Source organism: Gopherus flavomarginatus, chromosome 14 (assembly GCF_025201925.1).
Source record: "Gopherus flavomarginatus isolate rGopFla2 chromosome 14, rGopFla2.mat.asm, whole genome shotgun sequence".
In the NCBI taxonomy this organism is placed as follows: Eukaryota; Metazoa; Chordata; order Testudines; family Testudinidae; genus Gopherus; species Gopherus flavomarginatus.
This window is the reverse complement of record NC_066630.1, coordinates 37,693,179-37,720,166: the sequence shown is the minus strand read 5'-3', so window position 1 is coordinate 37,720,166 and position 26,988 is coordinate 37,693,179. Positions and strand designations below refer to the sequence as shown.

General features: G+C 41.9%; 1 protein-coding gene across 1 annotated transcript in view; it reads left to right on the top strand.

Annotated features, from left to right (window-relative positions):
* Positions 1-4,940: 4,940 nt before the first annotated feature.
* CNGB1 (cyclic nucleotide gated channel subunit beta 1) overlaps positions 4,941-26,988 on the top strand; it is a 43,703-nt gene continuing 21,655 nt past the window's right edge. The window contains exons 1-5 of the mRNA XM_050922966.1: positions 4,941-4,982; positions 7,792-8,070; positions 10,528-10,684; positions 21,529-21,636; positions 26,759-26,916. Coding sequence (XP_050778923.1) covers positions 7,839-8,070; positions 10,528-10,684; positions 21,529-21,636; positions 26,759-26,916 — 655 coding nt within the window. The 5' untranslated portion in view covers positions 4,941-4,982; positions 7,792-7,838. The remainder of the gene's footprint in view (positions 4,983-7,791; positions 8,071-10,527; positions 10,685-21,528; positions 21,637-26,758; positions 26,917-26,988) is intronic.

Sequence of the window (26,988 nt, the reverse complement as noted above, 5' to 3'; positions counted from 1 at the left end):
TTATTGTAGAATTTTGTAGGTAGAAGTGGCTATATTGTTATAGTCTAAGGATTTCAAATCCCCTCCTAAGGCTCAAAATATGTATGACAATGAATATTTAATATAAGGAACCTTTCCTTTTCCAAGGCTGCACTCATCATGTTCCCAGAAAGGTAATGAGGAGGAGAAAAGGAAGACTGCAGGGTAAGTGCTATTCAGAGTTGTATGAATTCTTTCCAGTTTGACGCAACATGGATTTATGATTTTATGTCCGAATCCGTTCATGTGCGTTTGCAGGCCATGGAGTTTAACAGGTTTGGGTTCAAACAAACTTGGTTTTGTCCTAAGCTGAATCTCACTGCAAACCCACAGGCAAGATTCAGTTTGGATGGGTTCATACTCTTTGCATGGGTTAACTGTTTTGCGAGAGCCAGAAGAGATGAGAGGTCATGTAGCAGGGCCTGCTCCAGCCAACGGAGGGGGGTGGCACATCCAGGTCTTCGGTGGCAATTTGGCAGCAGGTCCCTCACTCCCTCTCCGAGTGAAGGACCAACCGCCGAATTGCGGCCGAAGGCTGAAGCGGTGGCAGTAGAGCTGATGGCAATCGCGGCTTCTTTTTTTTTTCTTCTTTCCTGCTTGGGGTGGCAAAAACCCTGGAGCTGGCCCTACCATGTTGGAAAATATCAACATGATGTGCTACAGGGCCCTTCTCCCATGGAGCACACTTTGAACTTGGAAAGCTCTGACAAACAGCTGCCTACAAATATTTGCAGAGAGAGAGAAACGTTTTGTATATCTGGGTGTATCACAAAGTTTAGCGCCACAAATAGAATTCACACGAACCACTGCAGGTTTGCAAAAGCAGACCACACTCAACCTTAGGCTGAATATGAACGTGGTGGGAGTTCTGGTCAAACGTTCCACATCTTCTAGTGTCCTTTCTGAGGGCAACTGTTATGCTCTTTGCAAGACATGCACATATCTTCTTAACTGTCATGGAGGTTAAACACTGGAACAAATTATCCAGGGAGGCTGTGGAATCTCCATCACTGGAGGTTTTTAAGAACAGGTTAGACAAACACCTGTCAGGGATGGACTAGATAATGGTCAGTTCTGTGATGAATGCAGGGGACTGGACTAGCTGATCTCTTGAGGTCTCTTTCACTCTTATATTTCTATGTCTCTGTGTAAGCGACAGAACTGTTGTCAGAGATCATTGCTAAAGTGCAGCCTAGAAAGGAAGCTTTAGCTAACTTGGCTTATTCAAGGGCTTGCTGATGATGTGAGGTACCTAGTAACCAGCAAGTGTCTCCTAGCGACGTATTCTCCTCCTTAGCAACTGCTCAGCTGCTCCTAGCAACTGCAGCCCTTTGGTCCCTAAACTGTTGCCCCCTCCCACAGGGGGTTCTGCGGCACTGCCTGCACAGCAACTCCATCCGATTAACAGGAAATAGGATTTGCAACTAATCTGCAGACATCAAAAGCGAAAGGCAGAATCAAAAATCTTGATCTTGAAGTAGTTCCAGATCATTTAAAAACATATTTGTTAATAAAATGCATTCAGGATTATTATGAATATTATGGAGCTGGATTTAAAAATGGGATTATGTATTAGATCCACAAATGCAATTTAATACAAGTAGGTGAATTTTTAAATCACTTTTCTCTTGTAGGAAATGGTTGAAGTGTCCACAACCTTTACAGATGGTTACATTGGGCTACAGATTCATTAGAAAGCTTATTTGCTTAGCAGAGTGGTTTTGTTTTGGTTTCACATGGTGCAAACATTGGAGTTTTATTATCTAGTAAACTACTGCTACTGTAATACTATACTCTGTCTTTTAGTTAAAAACTGAAACACCTAGATTTTCACCTGGAAACTGAAAATGCACTATTGTTCAATGCTTACATTCTACATTTTTTGCTTCTTATTTTATCAAAAACTGTTTTTCAGAAACTGCTGCACTGTAATTTATTGAGCTTTGATGCAAATGAAATCCTTCATTACTGGTTATTAGCAAACTGTATGTTTCAGTTTTGATTGCAATTGTTCTTTCAGTGTGTTTGGATTTTTACTGGAAAAGAGAGAGGCTGAGTGTGTTTCTGGGATAAGATCAAAAGATTTGAGATGGGATTTTGAACAGCTTTTATTAATCAAAATGAAAACAAAAATCCTGTGAAGTAACAACTAGATGCAGATGAAAGAGTCATCCTTTTTATTACACATCCTCATTGTTAAGGACCTACCTAATATGTGATAATGTGGGCATTGCAATTTTCACGTATTTAGCTCTTTTCTTATTTATTTTCTTAATGTTCCCCATTTTCTATCCCAACACCCCCACAAAACAAAAAACAAACAAAACAAAACACCACTACCACAACCAACAAATTGATTATGGGGTGGTTTTTGATTAAAGCTATTGGAGCATTAAGAGAAGATGATCACCAACGACAGCAACCTGAAGATTTTTTTTCCAGTTAAGCTTATTAGTTACATTAAACTGATAACATTAATCTTGAGGACCCAATTTGTCAAATATGGATGGCAGGGTAGGATGTGCAGATTTCGTTTTTGGACACTAAAGTTGGCGGTTAGGAACTGAAAATGAACATTATGCGTTACAGTGACAATTTAGATGTGGAAATGAATGGTTTAGATGGTGTATACAGGTGCTCCTGTTGGAAAATCAGGCTCTCTGCTGTTATTTGATGGCTCTCACTTAAGTTAGAAATGTATTGAGCACAGCAATATGAGTTTGTTTTCCTATAAATGAGCTGTATGTTTTATATGATTTTCACTTGGTCTCCCACTTAATATTGTTTCCAATATTATAAGAACCTCTCTTCTCACACACTAGTTAAAACTTTCACCTCATACATTACATTTCGCTGATATTTGTCTATTTTTAGTTAAAGGCTGCAGGTTAGTGCCATGAAAAAGGTGCTTTTGTCAAAAATTTGGAATAATCAACATCTGTTTCCTTTAGAGTGGGTCTTTGCAAATGGCTAAATGGACCATGGCCTCTTATAATAACAACAGTTATTAAGACTCTCTCCCTTCAGCTCCCTCTGGTATAGTTGTGTGTTCTCATTAATCTGCAAATGGGCTTGAGTAGATAGCCTATGAAGCAATGGTCTTGCAACCTGACACTCAAGAGACCTTTTCATTAGAGACATTTCCATTCCTCTGATGTCTCTTGTCCATAATATGCCCAGGCTCGGAAATGGCTGGAAGAAATCCTGTTCTTATTTTGCTGCCTTTCATCTGCGTTCTGTAGATCCCTGCCTCACTCTCCTTGCGTTGCTTACGGTGGTGAGCTGGATGAGTGCGCCTTTGCAGCCGCTGGCCCGGGTTTGGAGCAGCTAGAAGAAGACCAGGGGGCTGCTCCCAAAGACCCTTTGCTACAGGTACAAGAATGCTTCTAAGTCTTGCAGTTCAGGTGTTCAGGTTGCTAACCACCCTCTCCAGAAACAAGTACTTGCAAGTTCAAGGATGATTCATGTGGAGACATAATGCTCTGGTTTCTGCTCAGGGAGCTTCTGAGTGGGGCAGACTCTGGGAGTTCTTTTCTGCAGGCCTCGAGAGAAGCAGCTGAAGCAGCTGAGCCATTATTGCAGAAATTGTCTGTTAGAGCTACTGGCTCTGCTCCTCCTCCATCTTTGTTCCAACCCACCTGCTCCTTCAGCCACTCCCTCTTTGTCCAGGGAAAGGTAGCTTTCCCTATGTAGCTGTGCCCTGAGATGTGCAAAGGGTGCAAACCTCTTGCAAGGTCTTCCTGCCCCTTTTCTGTGGAGTGGAGCCCATACCAATTCCACAGTGTTCAGGACCGTTGTCAACTGGCTTTGCCTCTGGGTACATATTTAGGGTTTGCTTTTGGAACAATAGAAGAAATATAAATACACGGGGCAAGAAGCAGTGATAGTGTTGACCCACTCTCTTGCAGTCTTGAACTTGCTTTGGAAAAGAAAATCTAGAAAGCCCTAGAAGTTGAGTGAGTTTCAATTGCTTTACATAGAGCAGCTCAGCAGTAAAGTTAGAAAGCTAAACTCAGAAGACCCAGAGGAAAGTGAGTAGACGAAATGCCATCGTAAAGCTGGAGATTCAGGATTGTGACATATTTAGGTGCTTTAGTAATGGATGCTAACAGATGGCAGCTGGACACTAGGAAAATAAAAAGTTTGAAAACTACAAATATGGGAGAGAGAGAGAGAGAGACTGCCTGGGTGCTGAATTTAGATAAATAGTCAGAATATTTTCCCTTATAAAACACTAGAGGCTCTACACACTGCCCCACTAAAAAAAATGTGCATTATTCAGGGGGGCTGGAACAATTTGTACAGTGGGGGAGCTGAGAGCCACTGAACCAAATTGTAAACCCTGGATGTGATGGAAACCACTTTGAGCCAGGGGTGCGGCAGCCCCCAGCACCTGTTGCGTCAGTAAAGGGTAGAGTTTTATGCACAGTGCTGTGTTTTGGATGCGATAGAATGGCCAATGTACACTGTATGAGTGAGTGGGTGAGATTCTGTGGCCTGTGTTGTGCAGGAGGTCAGACTAGATGATCATAGTGGTCCCTTCGGACCTTGAAGTCTATGAGTATGCTCATCACGTTGTATTAGTATTTCCACTGTGGCCCTATAGTGTTATACAGTATTTAAAAAAATAATTGAAAAAGAAAAAATAATTGTCACAACGTCCAAGAAGCATCTTTGCTCTAAAATGAATGAACCATATAAAAGGAACTTACAGCTGATATGTTGATCATACAGACCACCTCTGTCTTTTTCCCTCCAGATACAGGGAACTTGTTAACACATTTTAGAAATATTGACTCTCAGTTTGCTACTAAAACTCCATTGAAATCCAACCCTTGCGTATAAAGGATTGTTTTCCTGTTTTGCTTTCTGTAATGGAATGGGATGTTTTTCTTTAGAACTGTTTGTTTGTTTTGTGAAGGTGGAAGAGGAGAAAGCTGGAGCTGCCCAAACTGATGCTGAAGGTACAATATATAATGCAGAATGGCGTGGAATTATTATAACCACAAAGTGGCAATGAGATGTCTGGTGAGAAAAAAACAACGTATAGACTCACCCTTTTGAATTCTTATTCAAAGAAACAAACACATCATTCTTCTGTGCGAGGGCCCTGCTTTCTGCGGCCTTTTACTAGTTGCAGGTATCCTATAGGAGCAATATGGCAGTGATGTTGTTGCCAGTTATGCCCAGATAGAAGAGGCTAGTAGTTTCACAGCACTTAATCTTGCTAATTAAGCAAACCTTGCTGTGAAATAAGAATTTCTCCTTCAGCTGAAGCAGACATGGAGGGGAAAAAAGTCTTTTTCTCAGCTACCTTGTTTTATCTGAAAAATAACTGTCTGCATAAAATGCATTTTAATTTAACATCTTAGGAGGTGATGTTTTGGTAACAAAAATTAGAGTGGGACTTGATTTGTAAGACTATCAGAGACTCACTGGGCCAAGGTAATTCCTGGCATCACTCCGCTGAGTTCAGTGGAGTTACCCGAGGGATGATTTGACCCATTGCTTTATTACTTTTTTTGAGAGTTTTTGGGTTTTTTTAACTGCCAAGTGTGTGTTCTTTCAGCTACATTGGCTAGAGCATTACAATTTCAGCAGCAACTCTGCAGAGCATGCCTTTTCTGTGACTGAAATTCACAGGCCCCTAGGTACTGCTTAAGTTCACATAAGCCTTGCGTTAAGAGCTTAAAAGGGTTCATAGGCATCTGCATTTAAGTGCAATTTCCTGCAAGAACAGTCTCAAAATAATTCTCCTAAATGCTCCTTCAACACAAAAGCAACAGCAAGCTGAAGCCAAACCAGTAGCAGTTAGCCAGGAAATGAATGATGGGCTAGATTCTCTGCTCCACTTAGTCCCCTTTGCATTGCTCTGGCAGAACATATGGGAGGGAATTTGGACTTGTCTCCCCTGCGAGGGATTCAACAGCATGGGGGCATCTACCTAGGGAGGTGGTGGAATCTCCTTCTTTACAGGTTTTTAAGGTCAGGCTTCACAAAGCCCTGGCTGGGATGATTTAGTTGGGGATTGGTCCTGCTTTGAGCAGGGGGTTGGACTAGATGACCTCCTGAGGTCCCTTCCAACCCTGAGAGTCTATGATTCTATGATTTCCATTGGGAGCGGAGCTGGAATAGTGCCTGTAGAGACCCTGGCACAGGGGTTGTGTCAGGAACAGGCTGAGACAGGAAACAGGCATGACTAACATGTACTGTGCTCTTACTCTCCTGGCAGACAGTCCTTTGAGCGCTGTTGCCAGAGGATGCAGGTTAGAGCAGCCCCCATGCTGCTCTATCCTGCCCTGGGGCTGGGCAGAGAATCAGTGATCTGTAACCAGTTCTGTGATGCCGCCAGTCCTGTGGGAACACAGCGCAGCAGAGAATATGGATCTATATTTGTAGTGATTTAAATTTTCTTTCAAAATAAAATACCATGTGGATCATTCTTAGAGCCTGGTGCCTAGCTTCATCATTGCCCGTTATTTCATGTTGGCAGATGGTTGTGGATGATCACTGCACATTGCATGAAAAGACTACAGAACGGAAAAGTGATATCAGTGTTACGGTTTGGGCTGCGATGGTACTCAGGTACACAACACTGGATTCCAGCAGAAGACAAATAGAATGATGCGAGTCACAGTGCAACCTCACAGGAAACATGTTGTGTCCGAGACCAGGGATGGAGCCCTCTCTCTCCAGCATTTTACTGCTGGTGCAACAAGAACATGGAGAGAGAAAAGAGTTTATATTCCAAACAAAGTTTTCAAAAGTGTCCATTAATTCCAGGTGCCTCCATTTTGGGGTATCTGCTTTGAAGCACCTAGGGTGTGATTTTCAAAGTGCTGAGTACCCTCTTCTGCTGCTGTAGCCCATGGTAGCAGCAGGCCCCTGGAAGTCTCGAGGTGGGCTTTCAAAAATAGAGACACCTAGAATGTATAGACATTTTTGAACATTTGACCCTTAATGCTTCTTTTAATCTTTGGGTCCCTACTTATCTGTGATACAGATTTATTTCAGCTGGATGGCAATAGGGATCAGGAATACCTGCCCTCCAGACTGACGCAATTCATATTCCACTAGGACTTGTGCTTTGGAGACTGCTTGTTTCGCATTCTGGGCAACTGATGAATGAGAGACATTAGCTCTGGAAAGGCCTTCGAGTGAAAACAGGGGGCTTTGGGCAGGCAGGGGAAGTGAAGCAGCAGAAAGGGGTACTTGGCCTTTCCCTTCTGGAGAACGTTGCCTGGCTCAGATGGGAGGTGTATTTGGTGCTGACAGTCTAGTTCCTCAGCGGACATTTGCCGTTGCAATTTTGTCATGACTCTCAGTCTGTTTAGGTGAGAATCAGCAATGAAATAACGCTGGGTGCTGAAAATCACGACCGAGGCCCCTTAGTAAAGTTGTGTGTAACCCACACACCTCCTGGGTGTGGTGTTCTGTCCCAACTAGTGGCACTGGGACTACTTAGAGAGAGGGAAATTAATGAGTCTGCTGTACAGCCTTAGCTAAGACCCCTATGGCTTTCAGCTCATGCAGTAGCCACTCATGCATTTAGCTCCTGAGGTCCCAGGTTCAATCCCACCTACCAGTGTTACATGTGTAAAGGAAGTCTGTATGGCGCTTGCCAGCTCTGTTCTTGACTCTAAGCTATTAGCTTTTGTCTTTGTGAGCTCTAAAATAAAAATCACCACCAAGGTTGTATTTCTCTTTTAAAGAAACAGCTCCTCTGGAACTAAAACAAGACAGTCTCACCTGATTCTGTGTTTCTTGTTGCAGCGTCAGATGCCCTGTCCTTTGCTTGAAGCGCCTAGGCTCCTAGCACCATGTCCAAGCAAACCAGAGATGTTGAGTTAGATCGCCTGGTGCATGACCAGCCGCTTGACTGCAGGAGCTCCTTCCCTTCCTCCCAAGGCACAGTAGAGCAGCTACCCAATGTTCCCAGCTACCGATTCTCCACCGCCTCCCGCATCCCAGTCCTCATCTCCAAAAAGCATAAGTCTGGTGTGGTGAATCCCAGTTTTTTGAATGAGGAATGGTCCCCTTCTCATCCTTTAGGTAGTATAGAGGATGGCTTTTCTGATGTGCTTGCATGGCTTGGGCATGGGCTTTTGTGTGTCTCCTTTCGGGTGCTCTTGTTTTTTTTTAAAAATGTTCCCTATTGAAATGTAGTGACACATTATTTCTATAATGGAATCATTTTGTGTTAATATCACTGAATTATAATTACAGTATTGTCAAGTTCACCCAATAAAGAACATTAAAAAATGTCTGGGTTGCAAAATCCCACCCCACAACAAGAACAACAAAAACTCCTCACAACAAAAAAACCACCACTCCCCTTGTCACTGCTCAAAATTCTCTAAAGCAAACCCACAGTTAAAGGATGAAATCTCCAATACACAGACACTTTCTGCCATTAACACACCCACATAGACGCTCAGCGAGAACAAAGGAATGGGAAGGGGAGACTTGTTATAAGCAGTTTAGTCCATAAGAGTTAATCTTGCTTTGGTGGGTCTGTTTCACAAGGAAAGCGCCAGGTTCGGCCATTCTTATGTCAAACATTAGCATCCTTCACAAATAGCCCCACCGAAACGAATGGAACTCCTTTTGGCACATGTGATAGAACAACATTAAAATTCACCACTCTGCATGAGTACGGGTGGCAGAACCTGCCTCTTAATGGCCTTCTAAGGCTCAGTAGTGTGTGTTGTGTGATGTTTCTTGTGTTTCGCTTGCCTTGTCACTTCTAGCAAAATATCTTCTCTGGTAAACAATGTGGAGGTTTGAATGAGTTTGTTTGTGCATACGACTCTCTCTCCTGTGCTGTTGGGGTGACAGTCATCTCTGGGCAGAAAGCCCCACACTGAACATAAGTGGTGCAAGACCCTCTACACACGAGGCTGAATTTTCACCTTCTGTAAATAAAAGTTGCAAGGACTTGCTGGCTGGGATTTCAGATGTCATCATGAGGGTAGGGTTGCCCCCTCTAAAACACACACACACAAATGGCCACTGGCCATTCCCCAAACAACAGAAAGGGTCCTAGCATGACTGATGAGCCTTGGGTCAGTCCCACTTCCAGGAGTGCTTGAGCAAACCCCAAGCTCCTCCATCCCCCTGATGAGACTCAGACCCCAGTGCTGAGAAGAGCCACTGTGGTTTCAGCAGGTGAAGGCCAGGCATGCAGAGTGGGACCCAGGTGCTGGTTGTGCTCTGAACTGTAATGTGCATGGCTGGTTGTTCTAAGACTCCTGCCAGATTGATTTGAGAACCTTCAAATTATTATTTAAATAATGTCTTATTTGGGGTAAAAACAGGCAATTTGAAATCTACAATATGAATCGGAACTCTAACAATGTAATGCTGATGTAACACCCCTTAGAAAACTTCTTGGGTGTGTGTGTGTAGGAGTTGAGGGACTTTACTTATGGATACTGTGATAAAGTTCCTCCTCTACCTTGGTGGGTCCTGCGCTTACTGGTGGATTTTGCTAGCATCAGAGATCTTCCTGTGTTGGATCAGGAGTTGGGAGGTTTGTGGGGAACTTGGGCCCGCCCTCTACCCCAGGTTCCAGCCCAGGGCCCTGTGGACTGCAGTTGTCTAGAGTGCCTCCTGGTACAGCTGAGCGACAGCTACAACTCCCTGAGCTACTTCCCCATGGCCTCCTCCCAATACCTTCTTTATCCTCACCAGAGGACCTTCCTCCTGATGTCTGATAACACTTGTACTCCTCAGTCCTCCAGCAGCACATCTTCTCACTCCCAGCTCCTTACGCACACCTCACTAACTGGAGTGAGAGCCTTTTTATACAGGTGTCCTGATTAGCCTTAATTAATTCTAGTAACTTCCCAATTGGCTACAGGTGTCCTAGAACTAGAAAGTTCCTGAGTGTTCTGGAATAGTCCCTGTTATCTTACCCAGGGAAAAGGGACCTGCTTAACCTGGACCACTACCTTCGACCACTCTCTTGTAGCCATCTGGCCTGACCCTGTCACAATACCTAGCTGGCAGCTTTTGATGTCGATAATCTGAGTCACTTCACCGTATTTTTTCCCATAATGTGGAATGAGTGACTACAATCTGTTCAGGATATTTAAAAGACAACATCATTCTGAAGCTATGAGAGCACAAGAGCAGCATCTCGATCAACTCATGTTGTGATGCTTAATGGGCCAGATCTTCAGCTGATGTAGGTGACTGAAGTCAATGAAGATACGTTGATTCATATCAACTGAGCATCTGGCCTGGTTCCCCCCTTTCAGGATGGACCTTAACTTTGAATTTTGTGACTTTGTTAGTTTATTTTCCAAGCTGAATGGTACTACATGTGCTTTCAATATACATAAGTACATAAGGCCTGGAGATAGCTTAGATTGATGTCAGTGGCAACAGGTCGACTAATTTTGACATTGAGCAAAAACACTGGTCCCAAGTGATTCTAGAGAGATTTTTGCCCCTTAATGTAGCCGTTTTCCTTTTCTGATTCCTTTTGTGTTTTTTCTCTCCAAGAGCCATCATCCAGTAGATATCCCATTGTAAACGTCAAGAATGTCGACGCCCAAAGCAGCTCTGCAGGGGTACAGAAACATGACCCTCATCTGCCCCCGCTTTCCCGGAATAATTCCCACACTCTCATGGTACCAGGCACGCCTGTGGCGCCGAAGAGGTATGGGTCTGGAAAATGTCTTAAATGCTTTGTGTTCTGCCTGACTTTAACTCTAGGGAACATCACACCCTGACAAGCAGCCCATTAACTGTTACCTAGGGTTGTCTTTAAACCATTTTCTTCAAGTCTGCCCACAAGTGTGTCACCTGTTGTTCCACACTTGAGAGATTGCAGGTGTCTATAGATACCAAGACAAAAATCTTTGTTAAGGAGAAGTTAAGAAAGTTTCAGCGTAGCAGCCACTTTTCCAGGTACCATTTGACGCTAAACTGGAATGTCTCCGTATACAAACTTCATATGAGCTAGACTGAAATTAGAGCACTTACCTGAGAAAAGCAAAGGTCAGTAAGTGACAAAGTAGCTCACAGCATCAGAGAGGAAAGTGGTAGGAAATAGATTAGAAAACCAGTGTTCAGCGGTGCACCACTGTGAAACTACATGCCAAAAAAGGGATGATGGTAGGCTGGGAAAGTTAAGGTAGTTTTGGTACTGAGTTTGAAAGGTGCCAACTTAATTCTGCATATTGAGTACTCCAATCTTTGCTGTGTGCCTGAAGCTTTAACTTCACCAGAACAAGGATTTTTGGAGATGAGTTTCCTTAGATTATTTTTTAAGAATGGTTGCAATGTTTTCTGTTCCTGCAAACCCAACAGGTCCACAAGTTGGAACAATCAAACCAGTAGACCTTAGGAGGTCTGGGGAAATGCCCCCTTAGTCTGCTGGTCACCGAGCCTCCTGCTAACCACAGTCATCACCTACTATCTTATGTGGGGGAGTCCTGATGCTGCTGGTCTCATATGGTCTGCAAAATGGGCGCTCCAGTCCTGAGAATCTCTGTAGGTCCTCAGGATCAGGGCTTCTCTCCTGTAATGATTAGGAGATATGCAGGAGGGGGTCCCTCCTGTCAACTTGTTAGTGTGGGAAGGACTGAGGCTATCCTCCAAAGGGCCACAAGGAAGCGGGGGTATGTGGGTGGAAGAAGGATTGGAGGTCAACAGTACTGCTGGTGATCCTGAGGCACGAGGAACCCTTCCCTGTTCTCCTGCTGTATAAGCTTTTTTTTTTGTATTTTAGACTGGAGCTGGGCAAAGAATAGAAAAAACGATTTGTGAAAGTGTCAGTGTCTGATATGATTCAGTCTGACCCTGTGCAAATCTTTTTTGTCTGCTTTTCCGTGAACATTGTGTCTGGGTTCCCTCTGCACATATGCGCATGGGGCATACAAATAGGGATCTGTGCCTGCGCACAGGGGAACAAATGTACTCCTGAGTGATTGAGCATGTTTGGACTGCGAGGACTCACCCAGCCTGTCCCTGGATCCATGTGTTTGGAAGTGAGAGTGTTCAGAGGTAGGGAGAGACAGTGGGCGTGTTTTGAATCCCTGCTTCTCTACATGGGGAAATTTATCTCACTTTGGAAGTGGTTTAGGCTAACCCAGAAAAAGGCACTCTCATTCCAGAGTAAGAGTGTCCACCTGGGGAGTTATACCAGTATAATTATACCAGTATAGTTATGCCAGTAAAATTTCCCCTTGTAGACAAGCCCTAAATAACTACAACATCAATGTGAGTAATAGCGAGAAGCAGAACAGAGGGAAGTCCTTTGCCTGGATTTATTTTGAACATGTTCCAGCCTAGAACATACAGCAACATGCTGACGCAATGGACGGATCTTGAGGAGGATAGAATAGCAACAGGTGCAACTTCCTTGTGGAACCTCCTCTACACATGACACAGAGTCGTGAAGACTTGTGCTGGCGTGATGTCAGAAGATTGCTGACAGGGAGGAGGGTTGTGAGGGAGAAATAGGATGGTGTGTTGCTTGCTGGCCTCTCATCAGGGAACAGAAATTGAGTTGATCAGTCACACAGCTTGAACCCCAAACGTCCATAAAGACTATTTGCTCCAAAATTACTACCAAGGCCTGCATTTATAAAATACCAGATCTGTTGTTGGCTGATCCGTGAACAAAAAAGAGTATCAAATCTGAGGCCAGGTCTACACTTCAGACCTATTTTGGTATAAGTACGTAACTTGGGCTGTGAAAGATCCACAGCCCTGAGCAGAATAGTTATACTGACCTAACCCCCCCTGTAGACAGCACTATGTCAACAGGAGAGCTTCTCCCGGCGACCAAGCTGCCACCTCTCTGGGAGGTGGAGTACCTACAGCAGCAGGAGAAGCTCTCCCATTGGCAGAGTAGTGTCTTCACTAAAGTGCTACAGGCACGGCTCAGCTGCACTGCTGTAGCACTGTACATGAAGACAAGCCCTAATAAACTGTTCACAATGGATAGATCAGAGAGCTCCAGATACATCAGGGCCAGATCCTCTGTGGGTGAAAACTGGCCTAGCTCCATTGATTTAGTCCAGCAGTCTTCACTTCCTTTTTTGCTGAGGATCGGAGTGGGACAGAACATCACAAGAGGCTGTGAGTTAAGATGCAACTTTTTCAGCCCTTAGTTAAGACAGTCTATGACTCAACACTCCCTGCCTCCTCTCCTGAGGGTGGGGAGAACCACAGCCCAGGTTTCAGTCTGCTGGAAGTTAACTACCCCAACCCCAGATTTCTAGTCTCTCAAAGGATGCTCCACCAAAACCAGGCCTCATATTTCTAATCTAAAAAAGCAGCAGAAAATAACAACTTCTTTTTTCTTGAAAGAGGTGAAATTCTTTGGCTTTCTGCATCATACAGGACCAATATAAACCAAAACCAAAACATGTTTTCCCTTTGCAGATCACTTTTAAACATATTCTTGTCCTAGCTTAATGGATCTTTTGTTTTCCAGGTCCCTAAGACCACCCACAATGAAAGAGCAGAAACCACTGTAGTCCAGTTTACCGAATAGGTTTATTAGAATTGGAAAAAATAGATTGAGAAGTATCAAGTGAAATGCCAAACTGCAAATAGTCGACAGCATTAAGAAGATCTATTGTTAGAAAGTCACTGGATTTCACCACAGGGGGATTTTATTTTTCTTTTAGACCTAAGAACAAAGGTTTTCCAGTAACAATGTGATCACAGCTAGTGAGCTGGTGACATTAATCTGACACTGAACAGCCTTAAGCTGAGCATGTGGTTAAAAAACTCAGTAAAACAGATTAATAGAACTCCCTGTGCTGAGTGCATGACTGGTGAGTGAAAGGATTTCATCTTTACTGGGGTCAAAATTATGCAGTGCTGCTTCTAGAGCTGGCAGACAATCGTTTCTACCTTTGGTCTTAATTCCAGGGAGCTCTAATAAAAAGGACTTTAAAGGTAGTTTAGCTGCAGTCAGTGCCAAGGTAAATGAACTGGCCCAGTTGAGTGTTTCACCTTTTGGAAAAAAGAAAATGAGGGATAATTTTTTGAGACAGAAGAGCCATGTGTTTTACAGCCCCACTGGCGAGTGTCAGCCTTTGGTTTGCTTAGTTGCTCACTGGCCTGTACAGTATGTCTGGTTTGTCTCTCTGTGTGCAGCTCCTATGTCATTAACAACAATCGGCAGAGAAGGCTCTTCCCTGCCCACCCTCTGCAGTAGCACAGACAGTTCTACTTCCTTTTTCCTCTTGCTGCCATGCCATAGCAGAGGAAACACTGAGATTAACCACAAAGGCAGACACTCTGTTCAAACGTTTCTAAACTGGTCTAAGCTAGGAAAACGATCTGTTGCAAGGCCATCACCAATCAGTGGTGTTGAACTAATGCTGAAAATGATTTGACTGCATGTAGCCACAGACAAAGCACTTCCCATACCATTTCAGAAACCATCACGGTTTCTAAAACAGTGCTGAACCTGGTTTGTCGTTGGCTACAATTGCAGTTTATACCAAATTCAGCTCCCTTTTAGCTGCACCTGTTGCTGATATCCATTGTCAGCATGGCATATTATTATTCCTTGCTAACAGTTGTCATCAGCAACAGGGACTAGTATAGACATGGCCTAATGCTGCAGGTGAGAGATCCAGCAACTTCCATATATTTAAATCTGTTGCAAAACCTGGACTGTATTCCTGGTGCTTGTATTTCAGATTCAAGTAATCTTCCTCCTCCCACCAGGTAAAGATGTAAGAATTCTTGAGCTGGCTTAATATGGCATCTTGTTACTAAAGGTGGACCGAGATGCAAAATTTTGACCCAGTGTTCAATCACCCCCAAATTAGAGGCTTTAGGATCTGTGGTTTAGTTTTGGATTATTGTAGAGATAGGAACCAGAGAGAAATTTCAGAGTTGCGTTCAGATTCTAAACATACACAAAGTTCAGACATAATCAGACACTGGGTTTTGGCTCAGACCCATCTATGCTTGTAGAGGTGGCCTTTAGGTATTTAGGTTAGATATTTTTTACATATGCATCTATATCCTCCAGTAGTCTTGTTTAGAACCTTCTTTTATTTTTTTTCTCTGTATAGCCTTTCAACCATAGCAAGATACCTCATTGTGATGCTGATACCTAGTAGACACAGGAGGAACAGACAGTACAGATTGCTGTCCTGGACTGGTAGATCCCATATAACTACTGCCTAGCTAATGATCATTCCTTATCAGTGGTATCTGTCAGTGATGTGAGAAAAATAACTTTTAAATTCACAGTGTGCGTATAGTTTGGAGCATTTCAAGCTGCTTGCTATTTGAGTATTTATTAAAGGAGCAGACAGTATACTCACAGTGTGTGATATATCTTGTATGTGTGATGTTTTTAGCTCAACCTGCTTAAGATGACCACTAGAGGTCCTGTGCCTATACTAGGATTCTAAGATGCAGTAAATCATCTTCTATTGAATCTTTCATAGGCACAATATCACCCATTTTTGGAGGGGAAAAATATATATCTAATTCATTTTAATAGAGGGAAAAATCTACTAGAAGTGCTTTGCATTCAACAATTTGCGGGTCATGCACTGGGAAGAATGCTTCATAAAAGATGAAAAGCATATTTCAGTTGTGCTGCAACATTTCTGAGGCCTCATTCAAGATTTCCAGGTCTCTTTATTTAGTCTCTCAGGAGTCCTGTGCTAGTTTCTCTGAGGGGTAATGGATGTTCTATTGTAAGGAGTCTTGTATGAGTCAACAGTTATTTGCCTACAGGCATGAGGAAGTTCATCTTAGCACTGGGTTGCTTGATATCTCTTGAAAAATTATGTGTGTCAGGATAATTATTTACTGAAGTGACAAGAATGTATTTTTCTCGATAAGTGGTCTTGGATCAAACAGTATAGATTGCTTACTAGTCCCTGGTTACTTTATAACTATTTGGTTGCTTTGGTTGAAATCAAGTGGTGTAACTTCCCCACTGATCAATAACCTGTTTTTCCATGATCTTCGTCCATTTGTCTCATTTCTTTGTCATCTGATGACTAAGATGGACTTGGGGTGACATCATTTTGATAAAGTGACACTTGTCATACATGGTTTAGATCTATAATATACTGAATGATTCACAATTTGTTTAATGAGTGTCTTGGATTCAGATTCTCCATGAGTCACACCCCATTCCTTTTCTTGGTGACCACAATGAGTTGTGTAATTCATATAAAACTAAAATTATCTGTAAATCAATGGAAGTTTTGAACTTGAAATGAGTGTCAGTTGTTTGGTGTGATTTTCATAGAATCATAGAATATTAGAGTTGGAAGGGACCTCAGGAGGTCATCAAGTCCAACCCCCTGCTCAAAGCAGGACCAATCCCCAACTAAATCATCCCAGCCAGGGCTTTGTCAAGTCTGACCTTAAAAACCTCTAAGGAAGGAGATTCCTCCACCTCCCTAGGTAACGCATTCCAGTGCTTCATTTTGTCATGAATGTCAAAGTGCACAAATACTTTTCTAGCATGGACCCAGCAGCTGATTGCTGCTGCTATTAAATACTCAAATCTGTCACATATTGAACATTTTTTGATGAAGATGAATGCATGATGGCTGCTGGATACCTGGTTATAAATGTAGAACTAGTTGAAAACCAAACAATACTGAAAATGTTCCCAAATCTCCCCACTCATTTTCACCAACAGTGAGATCCTTCAAGGTGTTTAGTACCTTCCAACAGAGGATTTCAAAGCACTTTGCAGATATTAATGAATCACACTCATAACAACCCTATGAGATATGGTAGTGTTGTTCTCCATATTACATGTGAGGGGCAACTGAGGCACATCAAAGTTAAATGCCTTGTTCAAGGTCACGAAGAAAGGATGTGTCATAACTGGGAACAGAACTTGGATTCTAAAGGGTTCCTATACTTTGGTGGAGAGACCAGTATAAATATCTAGATGTACAGATAGATAGACAAGAACTAGGTCCCCAAACTCTGCTCTTGATACATTTTTCTTTTCTTTGCTTCCTTGCCATTGTCAGTGTTCGCAGTTGGCTGATGCGCTAAAACACAGTCCATTAATGCACTGAGTGAGCACAGCGCAAATTTTGTTTTATCTGAGAATGATTAAAAAAATCCGTGAAATTCATCCTTCACGGAGTATTTGAGCTGTTTGAGTAATCATAAGTCTTATTCTTTGATGCTCCTTTTCTCTGCTTGAGCCTGTCTCATAACCAGTTCCCGCAGCTTCTTAAAGGCAATCATCTCTCTGATCTTTGACACAGTTTAATAAAAATACTTTTGAGGCTAAGTGTGAAAAATCTTCTAGTTCTCTCTAAAAAACCAAAATGCTTCTCATGAAGGTGTAAAATAGGACACAGATAGAACTGTATTTATTCTTTCTCTGTCACAGGGTCCTGCATATGTCCCAGTAGCACATTTTATATTTATATAAGGGCTGTCAAGCAATTAAAAAAAATAATCGTGATTAACTGCTCTGTTAAACAATAGAATATCATTTATTTTAAATATTTTTGGATGTTTACTACATTTTCAAATATATTGATTTCAATTACAACACAGAATACAAATTGTAAAGTGCTCACTTTATATTTATTTGTGATTACAAATATTTGCACTGTAAAAAACAAAAAAAAAATATTTTCCAATTCACCTCATACAAGTACTATAGTGAAATCTCTTGATCATGAAAGTTGAACTTACAAATGTAAAATTATGTACAAAAAATCTGCATTCAAAAATAAAACAATGTAAAACTTTAGAGCCTACAAGTCCACCCAGTCGTACTTCTTGGTCAGCAACTCACTCAGACAAACTAGGTTGGTTACAATTTGCAGGAGATAATGCTGCCTTCTTGTTTACAATGTCACCTGAAAATGAGAACAGGCATTCAGATGGCACCATTGTAGCTGGTGTTGCAAGATATTTATATGCCAGATGCGCTAAAGATTCATATGTCCCTTCATGTTTCAACCACCATTCCAGAGGACATGAGTCCATGCTGATGATGAATTCTGCTTGAGAATGATCCAAAGCAGTGCAGACCAACACATGTTCATTTTCATCATCTGAGTCAGATGCCACCAGAAGAAGGTTGGTTTTCTTTTTTTGGTGCTTTGGGTTCTGTAGTTGCTGGAGTATTGCTTTTTTAAAACTTCTAAAATCATGCTCCATACCTCGACCCTCTCAGATTTTGGAAGGCACTTCAGATTCTTAAACCTTGAGTTGAGTGCTGTAGCTAGTTTTAGAAATCTCACATCAGTACCTTCTTTGTGTTTTGTCAAATCTGCTGTGAAAGTGTTCTTAAAACGAACATGTGCTGTGTCATCATCCGAAACTGTTATAATATGAAATATATGCAGAATGCAGATAAAACAGAGCAGGAGCCATAACAATTCTCCCCCCAAGGAGTACAGTCACAAATATAAATGACACATTATTTTTTTAACGAGCATCATCAGCTTGGAAGCATGTCCTCTGGATTGGTGGCCGAAGCATGAAGGGGCATACAAATATTTAGAATACCTGACACATAAATAACTTGCAATGCCGGCTACAAGAGTGCCATACGAACACCTTTTCTCACTTTCAGGTGACATTGTAAATATGTCGTAGTCTCCCGTCAATGTAAACAAACTTGTTTGTCTTAGCGATTGGCAGAATAAGTAGTAGGACTGAATGGACTTGTAGGCTCTAAATTTTATACTGTTTTGTTTTTGACTGCAGTTATGTAACCAAAAAAAAAATCTGCATTTGTAAGTTACACTTTCACAATAAAGAGATTTCTCTTCAGTACTTGTATGAGGTGAATTGAAAAATACTATTTCTTTTGCTTATCATTTTTACAGTGCATATATTTGTAATAAAAAATAATATAAAATGAGCACTGCACACTTTGTATTCTGGATTGTAATTGAAATCACTATTGAAAATTTAAAAATCCATCAAAAATATTTAATAAATTTCAATTGGTATTCTATTGTTATAAGTGCGATTAATTGCGATTAATTTTTTAATCATGATTAATTTTTGAGTTAATCACATGAGTTAACTGTGATTAATTGACAGCCCTAATTTATATACTTAATAGAGGAAGCTGGTCTTGTGATTAAGGCACTGGACAGGGACTCAGTAGATGTGGGTTAAGTTTCCAGCTGCCATAGATATGAGCAAATCATGTAATCATTCCGTGCCTCAGTTTCCCATCTATAAAATAGGGCTAATAGTACTTCCTTTGTCTTTCTTGTCTATTTTGCTTGTAAGCTCTTTAGGGCAGGAACTCTCTCCCGTTCCATTTGTAGCATTCTGTGCCTAACGCAACAGAGCTGTTTGATCTTGGTTAGAGTTTTCATTGCTACAGTAATACAAATGCTATGTTTGTAAGGTTCCTATCATAAGCATCCAAGCACAGTGCAACAAAACACACAATAGTAAAGCTAAATTAAAAAAAAATCACTTTCAGGTATACAGTCAAAATGAGCCACAGGATCTGCCACAAGGACAAACCTGATAGCTTTTAGGCATATCGCACTAGAACTAGGTAATCTTTGGCCTCTCACCCTGACACTTTAACTAGATCATTTTCCGCTAGTCATTTTTTTCTTTTCACAATTCAAGGTATTATCTCTGACTTTGCTGAAATTCTGGTTCATGCTTTTGCTCTACTGCCACTGAAGCATTGAATTCATTTCTTTCTTGGTTTCCCTGCCTTGTCAGGTTTTCCAAGACAGTCTTTTCAGAACACTGCAAAATGCATGATCTCTTCCTTTCCCCTGCTCAAGACCTCACCTTTCTCATGTGGTGTCTTTATTTAGGCAATTACTTTAGCGACCTGTGAACTTGAAGACACAATTTACATTTGTATTACTTCTATTCATTATCCTCCATACTTCAGCTCCTTCAAATTTGTGCATATCTTCTTGCCTGTGCATCACACTCTGTGTTTTAAAAATCTTCTTTTCCTTTAGTTATTTTTAGATCCATGGCTGCAAGGCTCTGTTGGGTTTGGTTTTCATTTTGTACAGCACTGTGAAAGCTACTTTATAAGTCAATAAGTGACAATAGTCAACAATTATTTAGATAGCTCAAATAGGTACTAATAAGCATATTTATTGTTAAAGTGGGAAAGTGCGCAGAATTCTGTATATATAAAACAGACTTTGGAATTTGTGCCTGAGCGTGTATTGTTGATTATTTATTTAATCAATTTTGTGTGTGTGTTTGTTTTTGGTCTTGCAAGCAGAGTGGCCTCAAACAAATGTGTGGGATTCACTGAGGCTCACCCAGACTGACCTTTGACCAAGGCTAACCAAGGAGGGAGTTTGTCATATATTGTGGGCTGACCTGCCTTAGGGGGTCTGTGGAGATACTGCTTAGCCATTCATTATGAGCCATAACTAATTTATGGGTTATCTATTTCCCCACATAATCACATTTCTCACGTATCAGGTGTATGTGCAAATGAACCGTGTGCACATTTAGGATGTCCAACAGCCTCCTCCCAGGTTGCAATGTTAATGTTCAGGCTGCGGCTGTTGGTGCAAAAGACTGTTACATACAGCAGCCCTTATTCTCAGAGAAGAAGTATGTTAAACACCTGTATGATGACTACGTCTTCCTCTTGCATAAGAAGCAAGAATCCCCAAGACTGCTCCTGAATCTGAGTTTCCTACATGGTAGTGCAGTGCACGACTGACTGATACACTGAGACATGCTTATTTTATTTTATTATGATAATTATTATCTATTATTTACATTAAATAGCGCCCCAGTAGCAATCTGGGCCCCAGAGTGCTAAGTGCATTCTGTAGCTGAGATACAAGAGATAAGAACAGATTTAAAAATGTTTATTAAAGCTAATGTTAAAATGATCTAATACACAGGTTAAGGAAAGAGTGTCTATACATCTAGGTATAATGCTTAAATTATCCCAAAGTACAAAGTTTGGTTTAAAAGTCATACAATAAATATAGTACATAATCTGCAATATCCCCAGTTTAGGTTAATAAATGTAATGATATGGTTTAGATATTAGCATCCAAATATTCGGATACATCACTCATAAAAGGTTATACTCAGAGTAGCTTGTGGAAAGTAAATATAGCAATGAGTGTAGATTGTCCCCCAGTAATTGAGAATTTAGGATAGGTTGTCCCTCAGTAAATACAATCCCTCAGAGAAGTATTTCAGTTACTTTCCCGACTTTACTTCTCAATGGCACTCCAGCTCATGTCTCCTGGTATTGCCGATGTCCAGTGATGTGTTCTAAATAGATGTCCCTTGACCACCTGATGGCGTCCTACACCATGAGTTGCCGAGATGCAGCAGACAATATTAAAGCTCTTTCTGAAGTTCTGTTATTTTACATAGTAAATTACTCTGATTCGGTTTAACTTTTCTTAAACCTTACATGGAGGCTTGTGAGTGTGTGTGTGTGTGTGTGTGTGTGGGTGGGTGGGTGTGAGGATGAAGGGCAAAGAACATTTTCTTTCTGTCTGTTTTTGTTTCTGATGCCATTTACTCATTTTTCTTTAGGAGGAAGCTACGCTCCCAGGAGGACAGTATAGAGGATTTAATTGTGCCATCCCCAGCTGATTCTCCAGTGAGAGCCTCACCTGGCCAGTCCAACCTACAGAGAAAAAAGTGAGTTGGGTATACTGCTAGAATGAGAGGCCCAGATTCATGAATCAGTATAGTTATTAGGATTTCATATTTTGGTGCATAGATACAAAGGTGACTGGCACCTTAGAAATACCTAACATGCAACAGAGAAATGGATAGCTGGATGGATGGTGTGGATGAGGGGATGCTGGGGCTCAACCCTCCCTGGGGAGGAGGGGAGCCACACTGGCCTCGTCTCATTGTCCAAGGGCCTCTGCCCTCGGGATCGCAGTCCGCTCCGGCGGTTCGGACCCTGTGCGCAGGACCGAACAGCTACACAGTTAAATTCTAGGGGCCCAGCCCTTGGTTTGGGAGGGCACCAACAAACACAGTAACAGTTATTAGCTCTGGCCCTTTAAGGCAGGGCGGAGCAGTGGCAAAGTCAAAAGGGGCCCAGCCCTTGGTTCGGGCAGGGCATCAAACACAGTTATCAGCTCTGGCCCTTTGGGGGCAGAGCAGTGGCAAAGTCAATAGGGGCCCAGCCCTTGGGTCGGGCGGGGCACCAACAAACACTGTTATCAGCTCCAGCCCTTTGGAGCAGGGCAGAGCAGTGGCAACAGGGGAGGAGAGTCTGCCACCCGGTTACGGGTGGCAGGGGGAACGCAGGCCCACCCACTCCTCTGCGTTCCAGCCCGGGGCCCTAATAGCGGCTGACGCCGCTAGTGGCGGTCAGTGGGGAAGGGGGTCCTGACCGAAACACACTGACATAGGCGCAGGGCCTTCTGCAGCCTGACTAAGGTCAGCTGCCCCCGGGCTACTTCCAGCCTCCCCCCTGGTTCCTACCTGGTCCGTTGGGGTGTCCAGTACCATGGGCTCCTCCCAGTCCGGGCAGGGCGGTAGGTCCGGGAATACCTCCGAGACGGCGGACCAGGTCTGGTCTGGCGGCTCCTCGGGGCCGTAGTGGGGACGGGGCAGATCCTCGTGGTAGCGACTGCGGGGCAGCTCCCACTGGCCTCGGGCCTCAGCGGCTTCCTGGTGAGGAGGGTCAGCGGGCACGTCTGCTCCTGCTGGCGGTCAGGCCCTGACTGAGGGCTGAGGCCCGGCTTTTATCCTTCCGGGTCGCCGCCTGACCCTTTGAGGGGCGGGACTTCCTCCCAGTGGTTCCGCCCTGGGGGGTGATTAATGGGGCTCATCCCTCCCTGGGGAGGAGGGGAGCCACACCGCCTCGCTACAGATGGATATCTAGCACTGATGAGTAAGATGTTTCAGCGCAGTGAGTAAGGAAATATGCTGTTACCAAAGTTGAAACTGTTCCTGTTATTCTTCATGCACTACGATGAAAAACGTTCTCCTGGATTTTGCTGGCCTAAAACTTTTTGAATCAAACACCATAGACTGTATAAGTAGTGAAAGGACAATCTAATTTTGAATCAAAGATTTGAGAACTCATTTAAAAGCTGCATTTAATATCTAGTCTATTTTCTAATACAGATTCATATTTAAGGAAGATTTAAAAAAAATATACCATTGTCAAGTGCTGCCAGATTTGTAGACATCACTGAAAGATTGGGCTTAGCTTGCAGAGAAGGTGGCTGCATTTTAATTTGAACAATATTACAGAAATGCGGTGCTGCCAACTTGTATTGGTTGTTCAGAAACATCTTGTTTCTCCTTTCTGGAATGAGAGGGCATTTTACATCATGTGTACTCAGTCCTGGACTTCTTTACCGTGTTCCACAAATGTAACAGTCCTGAGAGGAACCTCTCCCGTTGAGTGCTTGTCTTTGTTAAAAAATTGGATCATGCGAGACCATGGCCTTGAGAAGTCGCTTGAACTAACACAATGTTCTACCTGATTTAGCAATCCATGTAGACAGAAATTGTTGTGTCAGCTGATCTTGAATAAAGCCTATTAGAACCTTAGCGTTAACAAAACCCAGTTGATATTCAGCTAAACATGACTTGTCTCTGTCTACACTGAGGTTAAACATGACTTTGCAATCATATTAGTTAGCACAACCTAACTTTAACCTGACCTAATTTTTTAGTCAAGACAAGCCGTGAGAGACTGAAAGGGGAATTCAGAGCCTACATGTTCATAGGCTTCCCCCACATGTCCGTAGGCTTCCCCCACAGCTTCATCCAGTGGTTCTCAACCAAAGCCCTCTCCTGGTATGACAGAGCATGGCGAGTGATGGCAGAAAGTAGCATGCATTCTTAATAATTACCAAGTCATTTCTAGCACTGTCTGCCCTTTGAAGCAAACGTACTGTATGACCTCGTGACACTGTAAGCACCTAGAGGATAATACAGTGATAAATAATAGCCAACATGATTTGTCAAGAACAAATCATGCCAAAACAACCTAATTTCCTTCTTTGACAGGGTTACTGGCTTAGCAGATGGGGGAAAGCAGTATGTGTGATGTACCTTGATTTTAGTAAGGCTTTTGACGCAGTCCCACATGACATTCTCACAAACAAACTAGGGAAATGTGGCCTAGATGAAATTACTATAAGGTGGGTACAACTGGTTCAAAGACCGTACCCAAAGAGTAGTTATCAAAGGTTCACTGTCAAATTGAGAGGGTGTATCTAGTGAGGTCACACCAGCGTCTGTCCTGGGTCCAATACTATTCAGTTTTTTCATCAGTGATTTGGATAAGGGAGTGGAGAGTGTTCTTATAAAAGTTGCAGATGTCATCAAGCTGGGAGGGATTGCAAGCACTTTGGAGGACAGTACAAGAATTCAAAATGATCTTGATAAATTGGAGAATTTGTCTGAAATCAACAAGGTGAAATTCAATAAAGACAAATGCACAGTATTACATTTAGGAAGGAAAAATCAAAGGCATATATACAAAATGGGGATTAACCAGGGTGGATTGTTTTAAATCAAAGCAATTTAAATAACTGATTTTAATCATGATTTAAATCAGCAAGCAGGAAACTTTGATTTAAATCTCGATTTTAATATGTTTTGCATTTGTACTTTTTAGTTATTTTCCTCAAGAAAAGTGGATTCTCGTTGGTTGGTAACAATAAAAAAAGTTGATTGGCACCTAAATACAATCCTTTCACTAAATTTGATGCTTCTTTTTGCAAACCAGGAGAATACACTATTTCCATATACATTTATTTAAGCAGTTATATAGCTGATCTTACATTTATTTGGGGTCTTATTTTTCACATTTTTTATTATGTTAGAAAATGGTGAATAATGCATTTCTTATTTACTAAATGAATACTTTTTTACTTGTGATGTGTGTGACGCTCTATTTGGATGGAAATTTAAATGCAATTACAAATGCAAAAAAACCCTTGCATTTTAAAGTTGTTTTTAATTAGTTAAATAAAACTGCCTTAACAGTGCTGAATACATAAGCAAAAAGTTTATGAAAATATGTTTTGCATTTAAAACTGGTTTATTTAACAAAGGAAGTATTATCAGTAGTTAGTGAATTGAACTGATTGTGTCTTGTCCCTGTTGTCTTTTAAGATTTTAGAAATAGTCAGTCTCATCCTCTCACACCTATTTTTTATTTATATATTAGAAGAGGAAAACAAGCTTTCCTGTTTTTCTCAACTTCCTATTGGTTTTAAACTTTGAATGAATGGTCATTGAATTGGACTAATTAAATAAACTGAAATGAAGAAAATATTCTCTCTCCCCTGCAAAAGAGGCTACTGCTGTCAAAAGCTGGTTTAGCACCTTAACAAACCCTGGCTTGAAGTGCTTAGCCAGTGGCTTCCATCAGTTCAATGGTTTGACTTTCTTTAAAACTTTGGCAGTAAACATATACTGCATATTTAAAAAAACATAAATTAAATGATTTCAATAGATTAGATTAAGTTTAGGGCTAACATAGGTTGTCATAATTTCAAATTTAAGTTTAACCCCCCTCCTCTATTTTATTAAAATAAAATCTGATTTAAATAAAAAAATCAGATTTTTTAAAAAGAATCATCAACTTTTATCCATCTTGAGAATAACTGGCTTGGCAGTAGTACTGCAGAAAAAGATCTAGGAGTTATAATGGATCACAAATTGAATATGAGCCAACAAGATGATTCAGTTGCAAGAAAGGCTAGCAGCAGGCATGTTGTATGTAAGACACAAGAGATAATTGTTCCGCTGCGCTGTGTAAGGCCTCAGCTGGAGTACTGTGGTCAATTTTGTGTCTGTGCCACATTTTAAGAAAGATGTAAGCAAATTGGAGAGAGTTCAGAGAAGAGCAACAAAAATGTTAAAAGGTTTATAAAATGTGGTCTGTGAGGAAAGAGTAAAATCTGGCCATGTTTAGTCTTGAGAAAAGAAGACTGAGCAAGGACGCGATAAGTCTTCAAATACCTTAAGGACTGTTACAAAGAGGATGGAGATCAATTGTTCTCCATGTCCATGGAAGGTAATTACAAGAAGTGACCAGCTTAATTTGCAGAAAGGGAGATTTAGGTTAGGTATTAGGAAAACCTTTCTAACTGTTGCTCTAGTTAAACAGTAGAACGGGTTACCACTACTTAGGCTGTAGAATCCCCATCACTGGAGGATTTTAAGAAGAAGTTAGACCAAGGGTCGGCAACCTTTCAGAAGTGCTGTGCCGAGTCTTCATTTAATCACTCTCATTTAAGGTTTTCATGCCAGTAATACATTTTAACGTTCTTAGAAGGTCTCTTTCTCTAAGTTTATAATATATAACTAAACTATTGTTGTATGTAAAGTAAATAAAGTTTTAAAAATGTTTAAGAAGCTTCATTTAAAATGCAGAGTCCCCCGGACTGGTGGCCAGGACCCACGCACTGTGAGTGCCACTGAAAATCAGCTCGCGTGCCTCCTTCTGCATGTGTAGCATAGGTTGCCTACCCCTGGGTTAGACAAATACCTGTCATGGATAGTCTAAAGGTATACTTGATCCTGCCTCAGCATAGGGAGACAATGACCTCTCGAGGTCCCTTCTGGATCTATGTTTCTATGATTCTCTGACTGACTGTAATCCCATGAGACTGAATTTACTTTAGTTATCACACTTGACCGTGTACAGTTGTGTAATAGCAACACGGACAGGGTTGAATCCTAACTAAGGATCCTACAGGTGAAAAAAAAGGGCTGTCACCTGACACCTGGCTTTTATTTTACATTACTAAATTCTCTGATGGTTTTTCTGCAGCTTGCCAGAGCGAGTAGGTTCAGGAACAAGCCAGAACAGTTTGGCAATCCATGACCGGCTGCAGGAGCTGGTGAGGCTCTTTAAAGACAGGACTGAGAAAGTGAAAGAGAAACTGATTGACCCAGATACTACCTCTGATGATGAGACGCCTGTGGCATGTGAGTTACAGCTGGGTTTGGGACCTCTCAGTAGACCGGGAATGCTGAGAAAGAGGCAGAAATTCCTGAGAC